The sequence below is a fragment of the Anomaloglossus baeobatrachus genome, chromosome 5 (genome assembly GCF_048569485.1).
Source record: "Anomaloglossus baeobatrachus isolate aAnoBae1 chromosome 5, aAnoBae1.hap1, whole genome shotgun sequence".
NCBI lineage: Eukaryota > Metazoa > Chordata > Amphibia > Anura > Aromobatidae > Anomaloglossus > Anomaloglossus baeobatrachus.
In genome coordinates this window covers 505,720,352-505,734,055 of record NC_134357.1, presented here as the reverse complement: position 1 = coordinate 505,734,055, position 13,704 = coordinate 505,720,352, and the positions used below count along the sequence as shown (strand labels likewise).

General features: G+C 45.2%; 1 protein-coding gene across 1 annotated transcript in view; it reads right to left on the bottom strand.

Annotated features, from left to right (window-relative positions):
• Nucleotides 1-13,026, bottom strand: part of LOC142310431 (uncharacterized) — a 50,101-nt gene extending 37,075 nt beyond the window's left edge. The window contains exons 1-3 of the mRNA XM_075347960.1: nucleotides 12,915-13,026; nucleotides 12,734-12,831; nucleotides 6,957-7,047 (exon numbers count right to left, since the gene is read on the bottom strand). Of these exons, the coding sequence (XP_075204075.1) occupies nucleotides 6,957-7,047; nucleotides 12,734-12,831; nucleotides 12,915-12,999 (274 nt within the window). The 5' untranslated portion in view covers nucleotides 13,000-13,026. The remainder of the gene's footprint in view (nucleotides 1-6,956; nucleotides 7,048-12,733; nucleotides 12,832-12,914) is intronic.
• Between the last annotated feature and the right edge of the window lie 678 nt (nucleotides 13,027-13,704).

Genomic DNA, 13,704 nt, shown 5'->3' with positions numbered 1-13,704 from the left:
ACAGGGCCACAAGTGACGGAGATCTGGTCGCGGGAGACCTAAAGTAGACCGGGGCAGGGTTGTAGCCCGCCGGTGCCGACACCGGGAATCCGGTCCGGAGGCCGTACACAGTCTGGGTGCCTGGACCCTAGGGCGAGGAAGGTTGCAAGCCCCTCTCCAATTAACCAGCCGGGGACAAGGTTCCAGACTTTGTCCCGTTAACTGCCCAGATAGAGCGAAACGGAATCCCAACGCGGGAGATAGGGTGTCTGCCAGAACCCACTGAGATCCCAAGGGTCAGCTTTCGCGGGCCACAGCTCCCAACACACACACAGAACCGGGAGTGGACTTCTCCATTCCATGCGAAGTCGTCCAAAAGGAAAGACAAAACACAAAGTGCAGGAGGAAGGGATACCTGTTCATTAACCTGGGTGCGGTTCACAAACGAAAAACTACAAATCAATCAAGAAATAACGTCTGGAACACCATTCTAAGTCTGAACTACAAATCTTGAATGATTTGTAGTTTTTCGTTTGTGAACCCGGCCCCACCCACACCTATTGCCAGTCCACATACGCATATATACCCTGGGTCTCAGCTTCCCATACACGCTAAGTTTTTAACTGCATGAGAGGACACACAAGCTAGGGACCCCAACGTAGAGAAATACTTTGGCGTAGTGTTGGGGCTCTGTTGCATTGATCAATTCAATAGTTAAATTTCTCTTTATTCATATGTTCATAGCAGTAATGCAGATTCCATTTTTCACATTTTTATTCTTACATACTGTATAGCTATTGGATTTTTCATGTCAGTATTCACACAGCAGTTTCTGCTTTTCATATATTCTCCTTACATAGTCACTGGTGTGCACACCTTCTCTCCATATACTCCTCCTATTAGACTCCTCCCCCCCAGGACTACTCCTCCTATTATCCTCCTCTACCCCCAGGACTACTCCTATTATCCTCCTCTACCCCCAGGACTACTCCTCCTATTATCCTCCTCTACCCCTAGGACTACTCCTCCTATTATACTCCTCTCCCCCCAGGACTACTCCTCCTATTATCCTCCTCTACCCCCAGGGCTACTCCTCCTATTATCCTCCTCTACCCCCAGGACTACTCCTCCTATTATCCTCCTCTACCCCCAGGACTACTCCTCCTATTATACTCCTCTCCCCCCAGGACTACTCCTCCTATTATCCTCCTCTACCCCCAGGGCTACTCCTCCTATTATCCTCCTCTACCCCCAGGACTACTCCTCCTATTATCCTCCTCTACCCCCAGGACTACTCCTCCTATTATACTCCTCTCCCCCCAGGACTACTCCTCCTATTATACTCCTCTCTCCCCAGGACTACTCCTCCAACACACACACACACACACACACACACACACACACTGCACAAAACATACCTCCCTCCAAAACACACACACACCCACACAAACCGCGCAACACACACACACACACACAACGCTGCAGACACACAGCACTCCACAAACAACGCAATACACACAACGCAACACACACAACGCAACACACACAACGCAACACACACAATGCAACACACACAATGCAACACACACAACGCAACACTGCTCTCACAAACCCCCACACCCAGAACATTTACATCACCCTACACAAACACTTGGTAACTACACACAAAACCATATATTTTATATATATATATATATATATATATATATCTATATCAAAAATCATACATTAACTACACAATAAATTCTAGAATACCCAATACGTTAGAATTGGGCCACCTTCTAGTATATATATTGTGAGGTAGCGAACACCAATATTGTGGATGGTCGCAGTGGAGAAGGATCCCCCTATGATATTGAACTGAAGGTGTGACTGTGGGACCTGTAGTTCCACAGAACTTGGGTTGTAATTAAGGGTTAGGTTCCCTTAAGGCTTCTGCCACACTCACGTGAAATTCACGCACGTGCCGAGAGACACGTATTTTCCCTGCGTGTTGCGTGCAGGTAAGTACGTGTCTCTGGTACGTGCGGGACACGTGTGTTCTACGTGTGCTATCCGCGATAGCACACGTAGAACCGGTAATTATTATACTCACCTGGTCCTTCCTGATGTCCGCGCTGCTGTCCGTGGTGCTGATCCTCGGTCTCCAGCCCTCCCGTCTCCCCGCTGCTGCTGCTGCCAGGCAGTGAAGTGAATATTCAATTAGAATAATGAGCGGCGGTCGGCAGCAAGAGGCAGCAGCGGCGGAGACAGGAGGGCTGGAGAAGGTGAGTTAATGTTTTTTTATTTTTCACTGACATGTGTGGTTTCTCCGGTGCGTGTCACACGGGACCGCATCCACACTACACCCGTGTGGTGCAGGTGCGGGCCGTGTGACACCCGTGCTGCGGGAGAAAACACTGACATGTCAGCGCTTTCAAAAAAGCACACACGTACAAACGCACACGGACACACGTTCCGTGTGGTTTTACGTGTGTGTGCCTGCTACAATAGGGTAGCATTGGTTAAAGTGTCTCCGTGCCGCCGGTACGTGTAAAAAATGACAAACACGTGCCGGCAGCACGGATGTGTGGCGCTAGCCTTAAACTGTGACCAGTGTGATGGACAGAGCTGGAGAATCACATACCTCCACCTGTGGGTGTATCCGGTTGGGTTTAAGAGACTGTTAGTTTTAGAAACAGGGGGAAGCCTGAGAGTGCTGCACATGGAGGATGTGTGCTGGAGGTCTCAGTCTGTGTGAAGACTGAAGAGAGACGTTTGGAAATCAGTCCAGGAGAGGACTGGGGAAAATACTGCAGCCTGGCTGGAGAGGGCTGGAGGCTGCAGGTTGCAACCACAGTGACTTGTGTTCGCTGGCTGGAGCCAGAGTGTGGAGAATCCACTATGGACATTTAATTGGACTGGAAGCCCACGGTATGTGGCTGTTATATTTTCCTTTAAGCCAGGAAAGGCTTTGTTACATTTTGTTTAGCAGTTTATGTTGAGTCTAATAAATAAACTGCTGCATTTTATAAGAGACGATGATACCTATGTTGTCTAAGCTGCCTAGCACCGCTGCAAGTGAGTGAAACCCCCGGGTTGCGGTAAGCAATGTTTACAATATATGGCCAAAAGTGTTAGCACCCTTGAAGTTATTCCAGAAAATGAGGTATTTTCCTCAGAAAATTAATAATACACCCCTTACACCAACCCTCTCCATAATATCTCTCCCACACTGCCTAAATGTAAAATATCCCCACACACTCTGACCCTTTGTATAATACCCCCCTCCCCATCACACACATCGCTTCTTGCAACACGTTATTAAGAAAGAAGTAGTGGGCACCATAATGTAATAAATATAAATAAAGGAGGGTGCTAACAAAAAACAAAAACTATGCAAAAAAAATGAAGTATAACATGAAGGGAAAAAGCTGCAAAGTAAAAATGTGCACACCCAGCTATTTATATATAAACACGGCTATATACATCCCCCTCCTGGGCACATTCTGGTATATATGTCCCCTTCTTGGTATATACAGTATGGCCTCCTCCTAGTACATATGACCCCTTCCTGGGCTACTCCCGGTATCTATGTCCCCATTCCTGTATTTGTCCCTTTCCTGGTATGTATGTCCCCCTCCTGGGCCACTCATGGTGTATATGTCTCCCTCCTGGTATATATGTCACATCCTGGAGGCCTCCTGATATATATACATATATATTTCCCTCCTAGGCACACTCTGGTATATATGACTTCCTGGTGTGTGTGTGTGTGTGTGATTAATCCCTCTCCTGGGAATGTGTGGGTATATATGTTCCCTGCTTGATTTCTGCTCCTCCTAGTGAATATGTCCTTCTTCTGGTATATATGTCCCATCCTGGGGGCCTCCTGATTATAATATATATATATATACATATATATATATATATATATATATATATATATATATATATATATATATATATATATATATATATATTTATATTATATCTATCTATCTATCCCTCCTGGGCACATGCAGGTGTATATGTTCCAAGTCTGGTTTCTGCCCCTCCTGGTGAAGGCCCCTAGGATGGGATATATATACCGCAAGGAGGACATATTCACCAGGGTAGGCAGAGACCAGGCTGGGTACATATATGCCCGCATGTGCCCACGGGGATAGATTATATATACATAGCCAGTCTCCCCAGGCCTCCATGTATACTAATGCAGCCAGCCTCCCCAGGCCTCCATGTATACTAATGCAGTCAGCCTCCCCAGGCCTTCATGTTTAATAATGCAGTCAGCCTCCCCAGGCCTCCATGTATGATAATGCAGCCCCCCAAGGCTTCTGGCCACCATTTACTCACTAAGTTATATATAAAAAAACAAAAAAAAAAAAAAAACAACAACTACTCACCTCGCTCCTCTGCTGCTCTGTCCTCACCTCTCCTTGTTTCTCCGCTGCTGTCCTCACCTCTGTACTCGTTCCCCACCGGCTCCGGTCAGTGTCCTCCCGCCCTGCGCTCTGTGCTCTCAGCACAGCAGTTGCACAGGAGTGACATCACCGCTCAGACACAGAGGGAGGCTGATGAAGCATAGAGCGGTACAGGCCGCTCTATGCTTCTCATTGCTGTGTGCGATGACATGGGAGGGGGCCCCGGTGCAGCGGGTGATATAGCGGCCGCGTGGTCTGCCACAAAACAGGGCAGATACTCTCTCACAGAAAGGAGCTGGCTGCTGATCTGCAGAGCGGGCCCCTAAACTGCCGGCCGGTCGCAATGTCGACCCCTGCGACCATAGTAGTTAAGCCCCTGGCGCTTACCTATCCCCGCTGGCTGCCACGTCCTCGCCACCTCAGCCGCTGCTACTTGCAGGAGTGTAATGAGAGTGTAATGAGATCTCAGTCATGACCTCACTACCCTGCTGCAAGGCCCAGCGATGACGCGCCGACGCCCTGCTGTGCTCCAATGACCCCGCCTCCACTCCAGCACATGGTAAATTTGCATGCTCTGTCCCTTCGCATGCAAATTAGCCATGTCTGGTAGTGAAGCGACACTGCGGGGCTCCTCTGCTGCTGCTGTGACTGGGGCCTGGTGAAGAGAAGGGGCCCGTCCTGCCTAGAGTTTAATAAAGCTACGTAAGTCCTCTAGGCCTGGCCGGGCCCCCTCTTCACTGGGCCCGGTACACCAGTCACAGTAGTAATGCCCTGATGGCGGCCCTGGGTAGATGCAGTAATATTGGAAAGGTTACAGCAGGCTGTTCAGAAAGACATTCTGAGACTGGAGAAAAAAGAATGACCTCTCCCTGAGATATTACGTCTGTCTACATTTTCCTCATTGCACTGAATGGACACGTCAGAGACACATTTGTATATAATTCTCGTGTAAAAGGACAAACCCCAGACACAGCGCTCAGGATACAGCACTTCAGAATTCAGGTTTTTTGGTCATGCTTCAAAATATTTGTGCTGAATCCATTTTAAGTCCATGTATTAGTTTTTGCAGTCCATGTGCTATTAGTTTTTTCTGATGTGGGAAAAAAAATCTAGATTTTCGTAAGCTTCTCATATCAACTGCTCAGTGAGGAACAAACAGCAGTCAGATGAGAGAGATCTCTTATGAACATACTGAAGGTATTTTGGGGTCCATCTGGGTTCTGAGCGGAGTCCATTTTTAGAATGGAAAACAAAGTTGTGTATGCTCCACTTATTTTATAGTTATACATATTTACATAGTTAAAAACAAATCAACCATTTTAATCCCACCATTTATCGATCTCCATAAGTTTGTTCGCTGCATTGTATATGTTGTATTGTATAGATACCTGTATAGAACAGGATATTATAGCATTTAAAGAAGAATACTATTGAGATGTTTAGGCTGAGAAAATTCTCTTGTACATAACAGTGAAGCCTGTGGTGACTGGTAATGTTTCCGCCGTCTATATCAGAGGTCAACGACATGTACAAGTATATTTAGAGACATTCACTGAGCACAGTGACCTGTCATGGCCCGGACTGGGAATAAAGAAAGTGTTAACAATCTCCCTTGCAGAAGCTCAAAAATGTTTTATGCACAAGGATGTGAAGCCTTAGTACAAAATAGCGTAAAATAGCATCTTTTTAAGCACTAAGGGGCTATTCATCAAAGTGCTCATGACATTTTTCTGGCACAAAATACGGAAAAGTTGCAAACTTTTTCCTCATTGAAGTATTGCAAAATGTAGTGATTTTTGGCATCTTCATGCCACTTTCAGCCAGGTCCACCAACGTGAGTGCAGCATTGACAAGGCTTGGTGGTGACCACTAAAAATTCATCAAGAATTAGTGACATAACTTATGCCTGTCAGAAAAGTAACAAAAAGGTAGACAGCTGCACTCTGTTGTGCTAAGATATGTGGAACAATAAATGTGAGAATACAGACATGCATTACTGCTATGAAAAACATGTATAAATTGAGATACTTCGCACATAAAAATGGGCAGTTTTATGTGAGCCCAACAGCCAATAGCAAGGTAACTTCTTTTTGTTAGGTCATGCCTACTCTAATGCCCTTGCCTTGCCATTGGGCTCACATAAAACTGGAAATGTTTATGTGCTAAGTATTTCAATTGTTACATGTTTTTTATAGCAGTAATGCATGTCTATATTCCCATATTCTTTGTTCCATATATCTTAGCACTACAGAGTGCAGCTGTCTCCTTTTTGTTATTATGTTTCATGTTCAGTTTGCACCCATTCACAATAGAAAGTTAAGATATGCCATCAGTCTTTTTCTTAGATGTTAGAAATGTTGCTACAGGCTGTCCTCAACGTAGGTACCATTTCTGGCAAGGAGCTCAGAGGCGTCCTTTAATGAATTAGCCTCTAAATCTTAAAGCATAAAATCCACATGAAAAGTTCCTTGTGACCACAACCCACAAAAAAATGAACATCTAGTTATAATTATTCTACACGCCAGTGACTGAGTAGAATCTGTGACTTCTCTGCATTTAGTGGTCACTACTCACCTGTGCGGTTATCTGTAGGAATCTCATCTTTACTCCGCTCATCATCTATCACATATGTCTCTGTAGTGTTAATATGGGGCAGATCTTCACCCTGAAATAAATACTGTAAAGGTCACAGACTGATGGAGATGTCTGGTGAATGATTTTGAAAAACAACAAAAGATCAAACAAAATCCAACCAACTGATAACTTTTCACAATGAGCAGATTCAATAACCAGAAAATTGTGAAAAGATGAAGACAACATCTAATGTCTGTGATCAGCTTTATCCTGTCATCTCCACCAAGTATAAACTATACACTGAGTGGCCACATTATTAGATACACCCATCTAGGAGCACGTCGGGCCGCCATCGGTCTTCAGAACTGCAGGAATTCATCACCTCAGATCCCTCTAGGTCAGGGGTGGGCAATTCATTTTCCCATGGGGCCGCATGAGAAATTGGGATGGTTTTAGAGGGCCGGACTAATATAATTAACTCGGTTCTACATATACATATATATATATATACACACACACACACATACACGCATATATACTGTGCGTGTATAATATATATACACATACACACAATGTATACATACACACACAATCCCCATATACTACATCACTACACCCGCCACATACTACACCTGTAATATACATCAGTATACACTACACCTGTAATAAACTACACCTCTATATACTATACCACTATATATTACATCACTATACCCCTATATACACCTGTAATATGCTACATCACTATATACTACACCTGTAATAAACTGCAGCACATCACTATATACTACACCTGTGATAACCTACATCACTACACCCCTATATACTACACTTGTATTACACTACATCACTACACCCCTATATTCTACACTTGTATTATACTACATCACTACACCCCTATATACTACACTTGTATTACACTACATCACTACACCCCTATATACTACACTTGTATTACACTACATCACTACACCCCTATATACTACACTTGTATTACACTACATCACTACACCCCTATATACTACACTTGTATTACACTACACCCCTATATTCTACACTTGTATTATACTACATCACTACACCCCTATATACTACACTACATCACTACACCCCTATATTCTACACTTGTATTATACTACATCACTACACCCCTATATACTACACTTGTATTATACTACATCACTACACCCCTCTATACTACACTTGTATTATACTACATCACTACACCCCTATATACTACACTTGTATTATACTACACCACTACACCCCTATAAACACCTGTATTATACTACACCACTACACCTGTAATATACTACACCACTATACCCCATATACACCTGTAATATACTACACCACTACACCCTTATATACACCTGTAATATACTACACCCGTAATATACTACACCACTACACCCCTATATACACCTGTATTATACTACACCCCTATATACACCTGTATAATACAGGTGTATATAGGGGTGTAGTATAATACAGGTGTATATAGGGGTGTAGTATAATACAGGTGTATATAGGGGTGTAGTATAATACAGGTGTATATAGGGGTGTAGTGGTGTAGTATAATACAGGTGTATATAGGGGTGTAGTATAATACAGGTGTATATATCGGTGTAGTATAATACAGGTGTATATAGGGGTGTAGTATATTACAGGTGTATATAGGGGTGTAGTGGTGTAGTATAATACAGGTGTATATAGGGGTGTAGTATTTTACTACACTCCTATATACACCTGTATTATACTACACCATTACACACCTATAAAACTACACCACTACACCCCCCCCCATATACCACACCTGTAAAACTACATTCCCATATACTAAACCACTACACCCCAAATATTTGTCAAAAGTTACCCCTCTCCCCCAGCCCCCCGCCTGCCCGCCCCCATTGTCCCCGCAGGTTACTAGTAACCACTCACCTCTCTTCTTATCGTTCCCGTCCTCAGACACCTCCGTACGAGCCCCCCGCTGAGCTACTTCTCCTTCACATGGCCAGGCTGCGCCGACGCTGTATTCCTAGGAGCCCCCGCCGCTGCCTCTCTCCATACGGCCCCCGCCTCTGCGGCTTCTCCTGCCGGGCGGGAACTTTTCAAATGACACACGCGCGCCGTACTGCCGATATCAGGGCGCGCGTGTGTCACAGAGAAAAGTGTCGGGCAAGGAACAGAGGAGAGATTCCTGCGTTCCGCTGCCTACACTGTGTGGAGCTTCAGGATCTGTCCTCTGTTTCCTACCCGACACGCAGCGTGTGATGAGGGTCAGGGCCGGCTCCAGGTTTTTATGGGCCCCGGCGGAAGAGTACCAGTGGGCCCCATCAACACGCAGACACACATACGTATACATACATATTTAAAGACAAACTCACAAAAATACATATAGAACGGACACATCTATACAGCCATATACACTGAAATACATAGATACACATTATACATGCCTACAGACACACAGCTCTGCTGCATACATACAGACACACATAGCTCTGCTACAGACACACATAGCTCTGCTACAGACACACAGCTCTGCTGCATACATACAGACACACATAGCTCTGCTACAGACACACATAGCTCTGCTACAGACACACATAGCTCTGCTACAGACACACATAGCTCTGCTACATACAGAAACACATAGCTCTGCTACATACACACATAGCTCTGCTACATACATACACACATAACTCTGCTACATACATAGCTCTGCTACATACATACACACATAACTCTGCTACATACATACACATAGCTCTGCTACATACAGACACACATAGCTCTGCTACATACATAGCTCTGCTACATACAGACACATAGCTCTGCTACATAGACACACATAGCTCTGCTACATACAGACACACATAGCTCTGCTACATACAGACACACATAGCTCTGCTACATACAGACACACATAGCTCTGCTACATACAGACACACATAGCTCTGCTACATACAGACACACATAGCTCTGCTACATACAGACACACATAGCTCTGCTACATACAGACACACATAGCTCTGCTACAGACAGACACACATAGCTCTGCTACATACAGACACACATAGCTCTGCTACATACAGACACACATAGCTCTGCTACATACATATACACATAGCTCTGCTACATACATACACACATAGCACTGCTACATACACACATAGCACTGCTACATACAGACACACATAGCTCTGCTACATACAGACACACATAGCTCTGCTACATACACACATAGCACTGCTACATACAGACACACATAGCTCTGCTACATACAGACACACATAGCTCTGCTACATACATACACACATAGTGCTACATACAGACACACATAGCTCTGCTACATACAGACACACATAGCTCTGCTACATACAGACACACATAGCTCTGCTACATACAGACACACATAGCTCTGCTACATACAGACACACATAGCTCTGCTACATACATACACACATAGCTCTGCTACATACATACACACATAGCTCTGCTACATATATACATACATACACACATAGCTCTGCTACATACATACACACATAGCAGTGCTACATACAGACACACATAGCTCTGCTACATACAGACACACATAGCTCTGCTACATACAGACACACATAGCTCTGCTACATACAGACACACATAGCTCTGCTACATACAGACACACATAGCTCTGCTACATACAGACACACATAGCTCTGCTACATACATATACACATAGCTCTGCTACATACATACACACATAGCACTGCTACATACACACATAGCACTGCTACATACAGACACACATAGCTCTGCTACATACAGACACACATAGCTCTGCTACATACACACATAGCACTGCTACATACAGACACACATAGCTCTGCTACATACAGACACACATAGCTCTGCTACATACAGACACACATAGCTCTGCTACATACAGACACACATAGCTCTGCTACATACATACACACATAGCAGTGCTACATACACACATAGCACTGCTACATACAGACACACATAGCTCTGCTACATACATACACACATAGCTCTGCTACATACATACACACATAGCTCTGCTACATACATACACACATAGCACTGCTACATACACACATAGCACTGCTACATAGACACACATAGCTCTGCTACATACAGACACACATAGCTCTGCTACATACATACACACATAGCTCTGCTACATACATACACATTGCTCTGCTACATATATACATACATAGCTCTGCTACATACATACACACATAGCTCTGCTACATACATACACACATAGCTCTGCTACATACATACACACATAGCTCTGCTACATACACACATAGCACTGCTACATACAGACACACATAGCTCTGCTACATACAGACACACATAGCTCTGCTACATACATACACACATAGCTCTGCTACATACATACACACATAGCTCTGCTACATATATACGTACATACACACATAGCTCTGCTACATATATACATACAGACAGACACACACGCGGCTCTGGGGCCCAGCACATACGGAATCGGGGAGGGGGGGGGGGGGGTTGCAGGGCATACACCTAGGGGGGGGGGAGAAGAGCCCATACAGCTCACCAGGGCCCATAAATCGGGGGGTGGGGAGGGCACATACCGCTCAGATCACGGTGGAGAGGGGGCCCACACAGAGCCGGAAAGAAGCACTGTGCTGGGGGTCGCTGGCTGGCACTGCAACTCTCATCTGTGGGATGAGCAGGATGCCAGCCGGTAGCTCCGCCCACAGATTAAGTTCAACCAGGAAATCTTTGCTCCTTAAAGGGACGGCGCTGCAGATTCCTGCTGAGGACTGCGGTCCCCGGAACTCGGCCCGGGGGCAGCAGAACTAAGGCGAGTGGGCCCCGGCCAAGGGTCACCAGAACTGACGAGGCCGAGTGGGCCCCCCCGGCTCTCCAGGGCCCCGGCATTTGCCCGGGCACTGATGAGGGCAATCTGACCACGCGCCTCCCGGAACCTGGAGCTCCGGACAACAGGTCAGATTGCTCTTATCAGTGACCGGCCAGCAAGGACGCCCTGAGCCAGGAGGGCCGGTCACAGAGAGTAGGCGGGCCGGATGTGGCCTGCGGGCCGCCCCTTGCCCAGGTCTGCTCTAGGTGATAAGATTGTTCCCCAGGAATACTGGTCAGTATAAGTTCTCTCAGTTGCACAAATTAGATGGAGGAACTGACATTCTCTGAACAACCTCAACTACCTTGGCCCAGAGATACTTTATAGGATTAAGATCTGAGGATTATGAAGGACGGGGAAACAAGAAAAAGTAATGTCATGTTCCTGGTGTAAATATATGGAAGAGCTGGACAGAATTGCTGTGTAAAAATAAAAAATTCTGACCCTCCCATTATCAGTTAGGATTCATCCGAGCAAACAATAATTTACACTGCTCAGTGATATCATTTTCAGTCTCTTTTACCAAATGACTTGTGTTCTTTTCTGTTTCCATTAATATACACTTGTCACCATTACACGAAAAACCAAAGGAAGTTGCCAATTTATCAATGCTGGTCCCGGCTAATCTTACACCAATGACATTGCTCAATCTTCCCATTCAGAAAACTGATCACTCTGATTTATGCTGCACTCTGCGGTCATGTGTCTAATAAATGTCAGATGGGGGTGTGAAAGTGTCTCTAATTACTTGGCCATTCAGTGTATAATACTGGTGGAAACATGACTGAGCACAAGATCTTCACAGCCGTCTACACATCATAGGGAGATTTCATGACTCCTTCTCTCCATCTACCTGATCATCCTGAGGAACATCTGGACTTTCTTGTTTACAGTCTTGTGGAAGAAGAGGACGGGGACATCTCTCTGGTGTTGTCCTCTCACTGGATAGAACTGGAGGAAACACATACAAGGACTGAATTCATTCTTTACATACAGATAATTATTGGCCGTGTGTATTTAGTCCTGTCTATTACCTGGTGATGTGAGGGGCTGGGGAACCTCCATCATGACGTCCTTGTACAGATCTTTGTGTCCTTCTAAATACTCCCACTCCTCCATGGAGAAATAGACGGTGACATCCTGACACCTTATAGGAACCTGACACATACAATGATACCGTCATCCCCCGATCCCTCCATAGCGTTACTGTATAATGTCCCAGCATTCCCAGCAGTGTCACCTCTCCAGTCAGCAGCTCAATCATCTTGTAGGTGAGTTCTAGGATCTTCTGCTCATTGATGTCCTCATGTATCAGGGGGTGAGGTGGAGGCCCCGTGATTGGGCTCAGGGGTCTTCCCCATCCCTCAGACACAGGGTCCTGACAGCGCTCACTAGAGGTCTTCTTCACTACTGTGTAATCCTGGATATGGAGAGACACATTAATAAACCTCACTACAGACATTTCCAGAGTCCTCGCCTCTCCAGTTCTGTCCATCTGTTATTCCCATAGATAAGAATGATGTAATGTGCCCTCATCAGAATCTCTCACCTCTCCAGTAAGCCGGAAGAGGATCTCTAGGGTGAGGTGTAATATCCTCTCCGCCATCTTGTCCCTGTCCTTATCCATCCTTGATGGGTCAATGAGGAAAATTCTCTTATAAAGGAGATCTGAGAGGATCCAATATTGTAGGGACCTGAATTAGGAGAAGATGATGATTTAATATCCTAAGTTCAGAACTTCCTCATCTTTATGTAGCTTCACTATATGACATGTTGCTTTCTTGTATCTGTAAAGAGGGCTTTACACGGTAGCAATATCGCTAG